General features: G+C 41.2%; 1 protein-coding gene across 3 annotated transcripts in view; it reads left to right on the forward strand.

Annotated features, from left to right (window-relative positions):
• Positions 1-13,872, forward strand: part of DOCK2 (dedicator of cytokinesis 2) — a 464,897-nt gene that overhangs the window by 223,967 nt on the left and 227,058 nt on the right. For all 3 annotated transcript variants that reach the window (XM_035290348.3, XM_035290349.3, XM_035290350.3), the window contains exon 27: positions 188-283. In XM_035290348.3, the coding sequence (XP_035146239.1) occupies positions 188-283 (96 nt within the window). The remainder of the gene's footprint in view (positions 1-187; positions 284-13,872) is intronic.

The following is a 13,872-nucleotide window of genomic DNA, read 5'->3' on the forward strand; positions in this document are numbered from 1 at the left end:
GTGGTGATGGTGATGGAGATATGAAGATGACGACGGCAATTATGATGATGATGATGATAATGGCAGTGGTGGTGTTGGTGATGGTGTTGAAGATCACCATGTCTGACCACTCTTGTCTGTGTCCTTTGGCCAATTGTGCAGATACAGTGTCCTGGTTATCACACAGATGTCTCTCACTGTGTTACAGGCCTTCACCTATCACCACATCCAGGAGATCATGGTCCAGCTGCTGCGAACAGTGAACCGGACAGTCATCACCATGGGCCGGGATCATGTTCTGATCGTGAGTAGATTATTTCTTCTTGTCAAATGTTTGCAAACTCTTCAGCAACTACAAATGGATTTTCTGGAAGGGCAGATCATATTGAACTCCCAGCATTGATCATTGCTTTGTTTTGGAGTACAAGGATCAGAGCTTTCCTATCTGAGTTGGGAGGATGTGAGAATTAACTCAAGTAGTTGAAATGAAATAAGGCTTAGGACTTGTCTAGTTGAGTGTACCAGTGCTAAGTTGAGTACACCAGCAAAGGTGGACTATCACTGCTGAAGATAGAGAAGAGAGAGCAGCTTTTCATAAGTGAACAAGGTGGAACATCCCAGATGCATGTCCACTAGGAACCTTTTCCTCTGGCCTACATTCAAGTAGTACCCAGTCTCAGGGTCCTGTGAGCTTGGTTTCCTAAGGGACTTTATTGTGTGTTAACTCTGCCCATAGATGCCAGTTATTCAAGTTCCTTGCTACATTTTGAGCTATTCGTCTGCATAAACACCATGTTCTGAAGATCAGGAAATTTCTGCCTCATTATTTGATCATTTTCCTTCTCTAGACACAGAACCCAGTTTGAACCCTTTAACTTCTGCCCACAGTGCTTTAAACCAAGGACCAAAAATTCAGATGCTTACAGGGGCCAGTCACCAACATAAATGAATATGCCCAACCATGTCACTCCTCTGCTCAAACCTGCCAATGGTTTTCCATCTCACTCAGAATAAAATCCAAACCACTGCCAGAGCTGAAATGCCCCTACCCCACGCCCATTCACTTATATGTTTCTCCCACATAAAAAACATGATGGATGTGCTGTTTCCCTTTCTTTGAATCAGATATCACCTAATCATAGAGGCATCCCTTCCCTGAACACCCTGTCTATAATTCTCAGCTCCTCTCCATCCTCTAAAATCATACTTACCTTCTTTATTTTTCTCACTACTTATAATCAGAAATACATATTATCTTATTTGGTTATTGTCTGGCTATCCTCCTGAGAATATGAGCTCCAGGAAAGTAAGCATATTTTTCTGTTTTGTCATTGCTGTGTCTCTAGGTCTTACAACAGCACTTGGCACATAGCAGATACTCAAAAAATACTTCTGAATGAATAAATGCATGATGTGTACCAGGCGGGGATTCAAATGTTTATAAGAGGATGAGGGCTACTCAGCCCTGACTGATTAATACCACATGGGATTGCACCATATAGGTGCTAGAATTCCCAATGTTTCAAGAGAAACTGAAAATTTCCATGTTTTATGTGAAATTTTCTGATATTTAAGCATTGGCAGTTCATTTAAAAAATAATATTTATAAATACTTTGTGACTTTCAAACAGCTGGATTCTCTTCAGAAAGCCACCCTGACATTCCTGCTTTACACTGGTACAGTGTGAGCCAGGCTTGGGGGTGTTGAATGACAATGTACTATAATCCTGCTTCAGGGATGCAGAACATACGGTACCGAGTATCATTCCCACAGTAGCTGGGGAAGGAGTTGATCCCTCAGAACAGCCTAGTTTACAATCTTCTTTTCACCCATTCAGTTCTCTCTGAATGTTCATGCCTACACATGTTTACTTAATGTGTGGTAATGTATATTAAAGAAGTGGTAATGTCCATGGAGAGCATCAGTGGTGCCAGGTACTCTTTGTGTTTTGGGTTAAAGAGTCCTATAAACTGGTCTTTGTCATTTGTGTCACTTACCATCCTTCCACCTTTGAAGTATCACCTTTTTTTTGTTTGTTTTTTGAGACGGAGTCTCGCTCTGTCGCCCAGGCTGGAGTGCAATGGCGTGATCTCAGCTCACTGCAACCTTCGCCTCCTGGGTTCAAGTGATTGTCCTGCTTCAGCTCCCCAAGTAGCTGGGACTACAGGTGTGCACCAGCATGCCCAGTTAATATTTGTATTTTTAGTAGATGCGGGGTTTCACTGTTCAAGACCACACTGGTCTCGAACTCCTGATCTCAAATGAGGCATTTTATGACCTCCCTATTCTTTATTCTTTCTCTTTGGAGTAAAAAAAAAAAAAATCATCAATCCATTTGGCTCATTCTGTACATAGCAGGCTCTTAACTCCCTTTCCTATTGAACAGTGATTCTTTAAAGCAGGGCCTTGGTCATAGGAAGCACCAAATAAGTGCTGCATATTATCATGTTTCTTTCTATCTGGTAGAGTGAGGCTCTCTGTCCTATTGCTTTATCAACACAGGCAAGTGATCACTCAGTATTGCCAGTTCTATGAGCTTTTATTTGATGCTCTGCTTTTGTGGCTGGCTTTTCTAACACACATTCCTCACTGTTGCCCCATCAGTCTTTACCAGGACACTGCCCTCTCTGGAATGTTCGGTAGCTCCCTGCTGCCTACAAAATTAAGTCATAAATGCATTAGCCCAATCATTTTCAGCTTCTGTGATCTGATCTGGTCACAACCACATTTTTCAGTCTTTTCATCAACTTTTCTCCATCCAAATATCCAGCCAAAATGGATGTCTGGATATTGCCCAAACATGCTGGCACTTTCTTACTTTCAGGCTTAGCCTCTTCTTTCTTTGCCTGAAATTCCTTCTTGTACCTTTCAATATGTTGAAATCCTACCTAGTTTTCCAGGTCCAGCACAAATCTGAGCCCTTATGAAGCTGCTCTAGCTGGAACTACCCCCTCTTCTAAATTACCAAGCTCTATTCACCTTTTAAAAATTTTTATTGAAATATAGTTTATACATTTTAAAATTTAACCATTGAAAGTATTAATTTTGATGAGTTTTAGAAAATTTATAGTTATGCAACCATCACCATAATTCAGTTTAGAGTACTTCTTTTACCCTCCAGAGTTCCATTTGCAGTCATTTTCTCTCCTCCTCTTCCCAACCCTAAGCAACCACTAATCTACTTTTCATCTCCATAGATTGCCTTTTCTGGGGAATTTTATATAAATGAAATTATGCAATTTGAGGTCATTTGTGTCTGTCTTCTTAGCATACTGTTTTTGAGGTTTGTCCATATTTTAGGACATATCAGTACTTCATTTCTTCTTATTGGTGAATAATGTTACATTATATGAGCATGCCACAGTCACTAGTGAATTATCCAGTCACTAGTGGATAGATACTTGGATTGTTTTTAACTTTTGACTATATATATATAACTTGTGGATTATCCAGTCAGTAGTGGATATATTATATATATTATATGTTATATATATATATGTGTGTGTGTGTGTGTGTGTGTGTGTGTATAAAAATTAGTGGATTATCCAGTCACTAGTGGATAGATACTTGGATTATTTTTAACTTTTGACTATTACAAGTAATACTGCTTTGAACATTCAGAAACAGGTTTTGACTTCTCTTGGGTAGAAATTTAGGAGTGGAATTGCTGGGGCATATGGGAAGTGCATGTTTAACTTTAGAAGAAACTGCCAACCTGTTTTTCATCATGACGATAATGAGAAAAACCTGGAATTACATATTTTAAAAAACATTCCCTGAAACTAAAAGGGAGCCAAGAGATTAAAGAATGACTTAAACTAGTTCAGTTTGATGAGTAAATAAGTTTATTGCGACTTACATAGGAGGTACTCTTGGATGGCGGCAGGACAGCTTCAGAGATCAGCACTGCCTCCCAGCCCTAAGCTGCTTTTAAGCTAATTTTCTGGTGCTTTGCCTACTGTGTGTGTGTGATGGGGCTGTTTTCCTTGGTATATTCTTAGTTATCCTCTGGGATGTTTGGTTCTCAGGGACACATGCTCCTTGGCTAGGCACCTTGGCCTCGGCTTACTGTCCAGCCTTAAAAGATAAGCAAAGGACATACACCCCTAAGTAACCCAGTGGGTGACCCATCCCACTGTGTGGCTGTACCACTTCATATTACCACCAGCAATGTTTGAAGTTTTGTTTACCCACAAACTCTAAGTATTGCCAATCCTTTGAATTATAACAATTCTAATGGTATGTCACTGTGGTTTTAATTTTCATTTCCCCAGTGATGAATGATATTGAGCACATTTTCATGTACTCTGCCTCTTTTTTTTCTTTGAGTCATTTTTGTCTATGAACTTGTCACAGCTCCTGTCTGTAAGACTTTAAAGCTTGTGCTATTTATGTAATAAATGGAGTAATAATAGATCTTCCTCATAGAGTTTCTGTGTAAATTAAATCATATAATACAGGATAAGCATTTGCACGTGTGCTTCTTATGCCTAGTATTCATTTATTTATTCCTTCAGCAGTTTATGAGAACCTCTTAGATACTCAGCACAAAGACTCAGAAATGAGTTAGGCGTGGTCTGTGCTCTGAAGAAAATCAGACCTCTTCTGATGTGATGTCTCTCAAGCATCTCAAACGCACTGTGCCCCAAACACAACTCATTGCCAGCTCCCTGAAGGCCACTCCACACTTTACCTGAATTCAGGACCTCAGTTTATGGGACTGCCCTCTTAGATCCCGAGCTACCCTTGCCTCTCCCTCTCTCTCACCTGTCTGCCACTTCCAGTCACGCACCAAGTCCTGCTGCTTTCAGCCCACCTGTCCCCACTCCATCCCCACTTGGGGCTGGACAAGCTACCCTGCCTCTATCCCTTACCCCATGTTCTCCAAGGCCCTGTACATGCTTAGATCACTGTGCTCATTGTTCTTACAGCATTGTAAAGTGCTTCTCTATTTGTAGGCTCCACCCACATTTTGTGGAACTGCCCCCACCAGGCCAGGCACCCTGTTTTACTCACTGTTTTATCCTCAACACCCAGCAGGGTGCCTGGCATGTGGTGTGTACCTGTTTCTTGAGCAAATGAAGGCACTAATGAAATGAAATGAGTGAATTAGTGAAATACTCCCTGAAAATGCTGTCATTTCCTTCCTTCATATTCTTGTATGTGCTTTCCCCTCAGATTGCTTTTCCTTATTCAACAAATGTTTTCTAAATATGGGAATCCACATTTCAGGGAGTAAGGAATTGCCTGTTCAGACTTTCTGGCTCATCCCCGAAGCCTTGCAGAGGTTGTAAGTTGCAAGCTGTGTCATTAGTCTCAATGACTCTGGAGTTTGCTAGTGTAATTGCCACGCTAAGAGTGCTGAGAGGGGAGAACCAGAGGCCTGTGGCAAGCATACCTCACTAGGAGCAGAAATGTAGCTGAAATAAAAGGGAGCAACAAACAAGGTTTTCTTAAGATATAGCTTCATTTTCATAAAAAGAGCCTTTCCAGCGATTCCTGGAATAGTAATATCTCCTCCAGATTAAAGAAAATGGTGTTGGAAAGTAATTACTCAAGGGTCAAGAATCCCTGTCTTAGCACTAAAGGCCCCAATCTAATTTTGAATTGAAATTTGACAAGGAGGTGAGATCCCCATTTTACCCGTCACTTTTAATTTTCCAGATGTGATTTTTATTGGTTAGTTTCCACTGCTTGGGAATATTAATCAATATTTGTGGTAAACACCACACATGTCAAGTACTTTTGAAATCCCCAGAGGGCCCCAAATGGGTATAGGTTGGCTGGTTGCAACTCTCATTCTTATATGGGATTAATGACATTTTTTTTCTTATTTTCAGGGATAGGAACATTGCAATAAAAGGTTTTAGCCATTAAAATCACAGTAACCATGGGGCTAGGATGGATTGCTTCTTGGTCTCTGTGCTTTGCAATGACCATTCCTGAGTAAAACTTGGAATTAGATATTTTCTATAGTTCACGCCCCTGAGCAATGAATTGTTGGTGACAAGTGAGCAAAAGGGAATTTTGCAAATACAAAAGCAAATGACTTTTACATGACTAGTGCCCTTTCATACTCTCTTTGCCACAGTCTAATTTGTCAGGTAACTTCTTACTTACTTAAGTCCTAAGGAATTTAGCTTCAGTGCTGAGAAAGGGGGCAATGGTGTTTTAGAAATACACGCACACACACTTTTATTTCAATGTTTGGGGTACAAGTGGTTTTTTGTTACATGGATAAATTATATAGTGGTGAATTCTGAGATTTTAATGAATCCATCACCTGAGTAGTGTGTATTGTACTTAATATGTAGTTTTTTTATTCCTAGCCTCCCTTCCACCCTGCCCTTTCTTAATTTCCAGAGTCCATTCTGTTACTCTGCATGCCTTGCATACAGTGGCTTAGCTCCCACTTATAAGTGAGAACATATGGTTTTTGGTTTTTCATCTGTGTTACTTAACTTAAAATAATGGCTTCCAGCTCCATCCAAGTTGTGGCAAAAGACATTATTTCATTCCTTTTAATGACTGAGTAGTAGTCCATGGTGCATATATCCCACATTTTCTTGATGCACTCATTAGCTGATGGGCACATAGGTTGGTTCCACATGTTGACAGTTGTGATTTGTGTTGCTGTAAACATACATATGCAAGTGTCTTTTTCACATAACGACTTCTTTTCCTTTGGGTAGAGACCCAATAGTGAGATTGCTAGACTGAATGGTAGATCTACTTGTAGCTCTGGAAGGAATCCCTATACTGTTTTCCAAAGAGGTTGTACTAATTTACATTCCCAACAGCAGTGTATAAATGTTCCCTTTTCCCAACATTCACGCCCCCATCTATTGTTTATTCACTTTTTCGTAATGGCCATTCTTGCACGAGTAAGGCAGTATCTCATTGTGGTTTTAATTTGCATTTCCCTGATGATTAGTGATGTTGAGAATTTACATAGAATATTCTCCCTTATCAGGGAGAACAGGAAAAAAAATCTACATTCTTTCTCCATATGATTGGCAGGTGACTTTATGCCAATTTAATCTCTCTAGACCTTGTTTTTTTTTGGTGCAATAAACTATACCATATTTGAAATCTTCTTAGATATGAGTTTCCTGACTTGGCTGATGATTCCTATTCTCTTTTTCTATCTCCCAATCTCCTGAATCGGAGACCAAAAATAGATTTTGTTTCATGTGCCAGCCCTGGCTGATTGGGGCTAGCTGCCTGTAGAACTGTGTTGAGAAGGATGCAGAGCCTACATGTTGGCTCGGTGGGAAGAACTGGGGAATTGATTATGCTGTCTGTCATGGCATGAGATTGGAGAACAGTGATATATGCAAGATACTTGCAAGTATTATGTTTTTATTGCAACCATTGGTGTTTTTCTGGCCCAGTCCAAAAGCTCTTATATCATTAAGATTCTCTTGTACTATTATTGGTTCCTTTAAAAAAGCTGTAGTATAAAATCAGAAGGGTAATGGAAAAAACAGTCTTGGAGAGCCTGCCTTTCCTGGGGAATGATTTCTGCAGGCTGCATGCCATATTTTATCAAATGTAAGATGCACCATGATTTTATGTATCCATAAGAAAGAAATCTTGCTACCGATTATAATGTGACACAGACTGTAATTTTGGAGATGTTAAAATATATTTTTTTAAAAAGTGTGACTCAAAATGCTTACTATGTAATGGATTGTATCTTGAGCCCTCACACACAGGTAGGCAGTTATTGCTATCTCCCATTGTTTAGGGGAACAGATTGAGTAGCAGAGCATGAAAGCATCATGTCTAAAGTTACACTGCTGGTAGGAATAAGCAGGATGTGAATCAGGGACACTGGAGTGCATGTGTCTCTAGTCATCTCAGTTCCCTTCCAGGAAGATACTGTCCTGTTTCACAGGTCTTGGAGCAGATTGAGAAAACATGTCCAGGCTTGTTTGTACATGGTGAGGGCATGATCCAGGAACCCTCCCTGGCTGATGCATCCTGTTACTGACTGCTCTAGAGGCGCTATCCCCTGCCTTCCACCACCCTAGTGCTGGGGACGAACAATCCCATAGGGAGAATCAACCAGGGAACTTGAACACTGCCAGAACTTCTTGGAAGGAAAACAATGTGGTGATTTTGTTGAAATTGGGATCTAGTCTTTATTTTGGCTAGTTAAAATAAGGCTCTGGTGATATATTTTGGGCCTAATTACCCCGGTTTTCACAGAGGAGTCTATTGAGTGATTAAATAAAGGTAAATGCTTGGCATCATACCAGCTCCAGAAATTCAGAGTGGTTTGTTCAAAAAGAAAAAAAAAACAGGAAATTGGAAGTCACCCTGTCCTCTGCTGTTTCACCTCTTAATAGTGCTGGAGACTCCAGAAGGCATCTGTGTCATCAGAGACTGGGCTTCAAAGCTCTGACTTCACTTTTCATTCCTGGGACACCAAATTGGAAATAACCTATCTAAGCAACCACTCTGAGCCAGATCATGAGCCCAGAGGCTGAGCCAGGGACTGTAGCAGGACAGTACAAACTCCTCCCAGCCCCAGTCCATGGCAGGCAGGAGGGAGGACAGTCTAGGACATGAGGATACATGGTTCCCAGTCAGCAGTGGTTAGTTAGCTCTTGGCCTTCACTCAGTGCCCTGAACCTTGTTGAAAAGTAATATTTATAATAAAGCTGTCATTTAATGGAGCACTTATCCTGTATGCTAGGCAAATAGCTAAGCACCTGATGTGTTTTACCTTACTTAACCTGCATCAGGTGCTCATATTTTACATCTGAGATAACTGAGACACAAACAGGTCATGTAACTTGCCTATAACCACACAGCTTATTAGTGTAAGAACTAGGATCTGAACCCAGGGAGTACTGTGTTGGAGTTGCTCCCCTTAAATAACATATTATACAGTCCTATACTATGAATAACTAAGGTTATTCTTTAGGAATCAAATATTTTAAGGATAATAATGAGCACCTTAAACTCAGCTGCCACCTTGCCTGGATCATGGAATCTAATGAGATAATTTATGTGGCAACTTTCAGAAACATATAAAATGGCACAAAATTTTTGGTGGTTTTGTGATGACAATGATATATTGAAGATTGATCTTCTACATTCTGGTCATTAAACCACAAAAGCATTAAACATAGAAAAAGAACATTTTGTTTATGTGAGTGTTGGTACTTATGAAATAGCAGACTTAACAGAAGAGGACAAGGCTGTCATGGAGATTCCAAAGGGTTCTGGAGTCAAAGTATATTTTCCTTCTCCTTTTGTCTTTAGCTCATCTCCAGGCACTGTTCATCCTGGTCCCTAAAGACCTTTCAACTCTAAATGCCTCTCTTCCATGGAGGCTGCTAGCCTGAGTCTAGCTACGACCATCTCTTATGGGTGTCCCTGGCCCTCAGGACAATGTAAACGATTGTTGACATTCACACCTACTGAGTGAAAGAAAGATTTTTACTGTCTACTTTTATTTCCATGCAAACCATCATTCTTCTTTTCAACACACAAGTGTTATTCTTGTGATCTTTATGTTATGATTAGACTTGGAGAGTAAGGGAGGAGAAAGAGTTGCTGCTGAATAACTGGCCTGAGTGGAAAAGGACCAGGAGTGGGGAGCAGAAGAGTACCTTTCACAGAATGTGCTGTCAGGATTAACAGTTCACATTTATGGAGCATTTGTGTGACCAAGGTAGTACCAAGCACTTTAACGGCATTATCCAATTTAGTCAGTGAGGCTGGCAATAACTAATTATCTCCTCTCAAAGAGGAAATGACTGTTAGAGGTCTCTAGCACCTTCTCAGCACTGCAAGCCTGGGAAGGAGGAAGCTAGGATCCATATCTTCCTCAGAGAGAGAATCAAGTTAAGAAAGAAAATAGCAGAAAATTAGACATGAGACCTGAAATGATAGTTTGTAGCCAAAAGGTGGCATCGTGAGTTTGAGGTAGCTTGGTTGCAGCTTAATATGGTAATAGGGATGTGTGCAAGTTTTTTGGCAGGGGAAGCATTTCCTTAATAAGGACTTTGGCGAACAGACACCAGGGCATTCTAGGCCTAAAATATATATGCAAAACATGGATTCATATCTCAACTTTCAGAGGATCTGTAGCATGTCTGGGCAGAAGTCATTTATCAGTGTAGACTTCACTGAACTGGAACTGGTTCTTGATTGTCATGAAAAACTTTAATGGGTGGAGAGGAAGTCTTGGTGCATTTTAAGTAGGAGGAACATTTCTTGCCCTATCCTTTCTTATGGTCTGCAAAACTCTCATCATTCTATTAGGCCATCTTTCTGGTTGTTCTTTGTCCTCATTTCAGTTACAACATTACTACATATATTGGAATTTTCTCTTCACCTATCTATGTTTCACAGTAAACTAAGGCCCATGCAGGAAGGGACCACGTCCTTTTATCTTTCCATCCATCCTTCTATCCAGGGCATGATATGTAGCAGGTACTCAGTCCAAGCTATGGCAGTGAATTAATGGAAAGAACAAACTAATTGAAGGAAATAATTAATGACAAGCTTTACAAAGTTCAATTTTAAAAATAAGGTGAATAAAGTTTTGTTTCATGACAGTCTTTCCTGTAAAGATTTTTTAAACTATAAAATTCCCAAATATCTTGCTAGCTCTGTGTGGCAGAATTCTTTCAGGCAAACTAAAATGTGAGAGCTGGGACATGAAAGAGCTTGCTTCATTCTCCAAATCTTTCTTCTGTCCCATGATTAGCTGCTGCAGAAATAAGAATTAAGAGGAAATATGAGGTTGTTCTATTTGTTAAGATAGCTACTGCATTATCCCTGCTGTGTCCAATGGAGTAGCTCCTTCATATGAGTAGGGAGTGCTCCTAGATAATGATGATGATGTCACTGCTGCCATTGCGAGTTTCACTTGATTCAGTACACATGCGTATTACTCCATGTTCACATGGCTGTAAAGAACTGCCCAAGATTGGGTAATTAATGAAGGAAAGAGGTTTAATTGATTCACAGTTTCTCATGGCTGGGGAGGCCTCAGGAAACTTACAATCATGGGAACGGGAAGCAGGCACATTTTACATGCTGGCAGAAGAGAGATAAGGGAGAAAAACCCCTTCATAAAACCATCAGATCTTGTGAGAAGTCACTCACCAGCATGAGAACAGCTCCCACGATCAATCATCTCCCACCAGGTCCCTCCCTCAACAACTGGGGATTATGGGGATTACAATTCAAAATGAGATTTAGGTGGGGACAGCAAAATCATATCAACATGCCTCATGTTTCTGCAGGCCCTGGAGAAGCTGCTGGCCAAACTGGGGACTTCACTGGCCACGCAGGTACTACAGCTATCAGCACCTAGAGAGAGAGAGAATAAAAGAGAGAGGTGTATCTGCAGCTGTCAGCACCGAGAGAGAGAGAGAGAGAGAGAGAGACAGAGAGACAGTTTTGGAATTATTCAGCAAGTGCTGGGAAATGCAGTCACACAGAATGACTAGTCTGTCATCAAATCCTAATAAAATTACCTCCAGATATCTTGGTGCCTTTCAGCTTCTGTTGGTGGGGCTAGACAAATCTGATTTGGGACAAGTGATTTTAAGTGTGTTATTAAAGGTAAGACTCCACTGTATCTCTTGTCCTATTTCCTGGCACTGAAAGAGAGGCCAGCTTTTTCTTATTCTTGGAGACTTGAGAAACAGCATATCTGCCATTTGGGCATTGGCAGGTACCTCCATCCCTGACATTGCTTTCTAAGTGCTGTGGAATTGGGGACAAGCTATGCTGCTTGAAAGGAGTTGACAGGCTGGGAGCCGGTGTCCTCTTTTCCTCAAGGAGGGAGGAGGCTCCTTCATTCTACAGCTAGAAAGTCTCTTCACAGTGCAGATTCTCATTTTGCTTCTATATAAAGTTGGGCTAGTAATGGTCATTACCTGCCAAGCTTGTGGTAAAGACCCAATTAAAACATGTGTGAAGCTCACTGTACAAGGCTTAACACATAGTAGGCCCTTGGTAATTAATAGCTATTATTATTCCCCTTGTGGGCTGTCCTCTCCCTACTTTGACACAGATGTCAGGAGTAAGATTACAAACTGTTTTACAGCCCTGTCTTGAGATCTTTTCTGGACTTGTGAAGTAATATCCAGCTGTCGCTATGGCTGGGCTATGAAGAAAGCCTCTATGAGGCACCCTGTGTCTTCTGTGAAGGCCTGGAACTACGCTGGAAGGAGAAATCCCATCATGAGTGTCCTTCCCTGGGGATGTTGTTGAGGATCTGACAATGCCTGCTATGGTTTGGCTGTGTCCCCACCCAGATCTCATCTTGAATTCCCACATATTGTGGGAGGGACCTGGTGGTAGGTAATTGAATCATGGAGGCAGGTCTTTCCTGTACTGCTATCCTAATAACGAATAAGTCTCATGAGATCTGATGACTTTAAAAAGGGGAGTTTCCCTGCACAAGCTCTCCTCTCTTGTCTGCCACCATGTGAGATGTGACTTTCACATTCTGCCATGATTGTGAGGCCTCCCCAGCCAAGTGGAACTGTAAGTCCAATAAACCTCTTTCTTTTGTAAATGGTCCAGTCCCAGGTATGTCTTTCTAAGCAGCATGAAAATGGACTAATACACTGCCCCTGGGAAAACCATGATGGAACAGTTGCTAATGAAATAGGCTCTCCGCAAATCTCAGCCCCATCACCCCTGTCCAGGGCACTGACCTTAAGTGACTCAAAGGAGTCAATTCTGTCCAATGATCCTTCAAAATCAGAACTGATTTTTCTAGATTTATGCTACATTCATGCAGTGATGCATTTTTGCAGCCATTAAGTGATATTTATGGCAATTTTTTTTTTTTTTTGAGACGAAGTTTTGCTCTTGTTACCCAGGCTGGAGTGCAATGGTGTGATCTTGGCTCACTGCAACCTCCAGCTCCTGGGTTCAGGCAATTCTCCTGCCTCAGCCTCCTGAGTAGCTGGGATTACAGGCATGCGCCACCATGCCCAGCTAATTTTTTATATTTTTTTTAGTAGAGATGGGGTTTCACCATGTTGACCAGGATAGTCTCGATCTGTTGACCTCGTGATCCACCCGCCTCAGCCTCCCAAAGTGCTGGGATTACAGGCTTGAGCCACTGGACCCAGCCTATTTATGGCAATTTTTAATAACCCAAGACTATTCTGTGAATTCTATACAGAGAGAGGGTTGCAGGAATGAAGCAACAACAACGATGACAACAACAATAATAACAATAAACTCATTGAAGAAACTGAAGTTCAAGGAGGGAAAAGAAATATGGCCCCTCACCAGAGGGCCTTGATCTCCCAGAGCTCAGAACATGTTCTAAGGCTCAGATTGTGTTAGTATCTTCTGCTTAAAGGGCACATGACTTGCACATTTCTGGAGTTTTACTTTTTTTTTTTAAACTGCATTTTAGGTTTTCGGGTACATTTGAAGAACATGCAAGACTGTTGCATAGGTACACACGTGGGATTGTGATTTGCTGCCTTCCTCCCCATCACCTATATCTGGCATTTCTACCCATGCTATCTTTCCCCAACTCCCCTCCCACTGCCGTCCCTCCCCTGTTTCCCCCCGACAGATCCCAGTGTGTGATGCTCCCCTCCCTGTGTTCATGTGTCCTTAATGGGAGTTTTACTTTAAAAAAAAATCATTTTGCTTTCCTTTTATAATCAGGAAAAATAACTTTAATACAATTTCTTTTAAAATAGGAATGAGACAGTCAAACTTACTGAAACTTTCTTTTGAGACAGAGTCTCACTGTCTTGCCCAGGCTGGAGTGCAGTGGTATGACCTCAGCTCACTGCAACCTCTGCTTTTCAGGTTAAAGGGATTCTCATGCCTCAGCCTCTCAAGTAACTAGGATTACAGGTGTCTACCACCACACCCTGCTAATT

This window comes from Callithrix jacchus, chromosome 2 (genome assembly GCF_049354715.1).
Source record: "Callithrix jacchus isolate 240 chromosome 2, calJac240_pri, whole genome shotgun sequence".
Classification (NCBI taxonomy): Eukaryota; Metazoa; Chordata; class Mammalia; order Primates; family Cebidae; genus Callithrix; species Callithrix jacchus.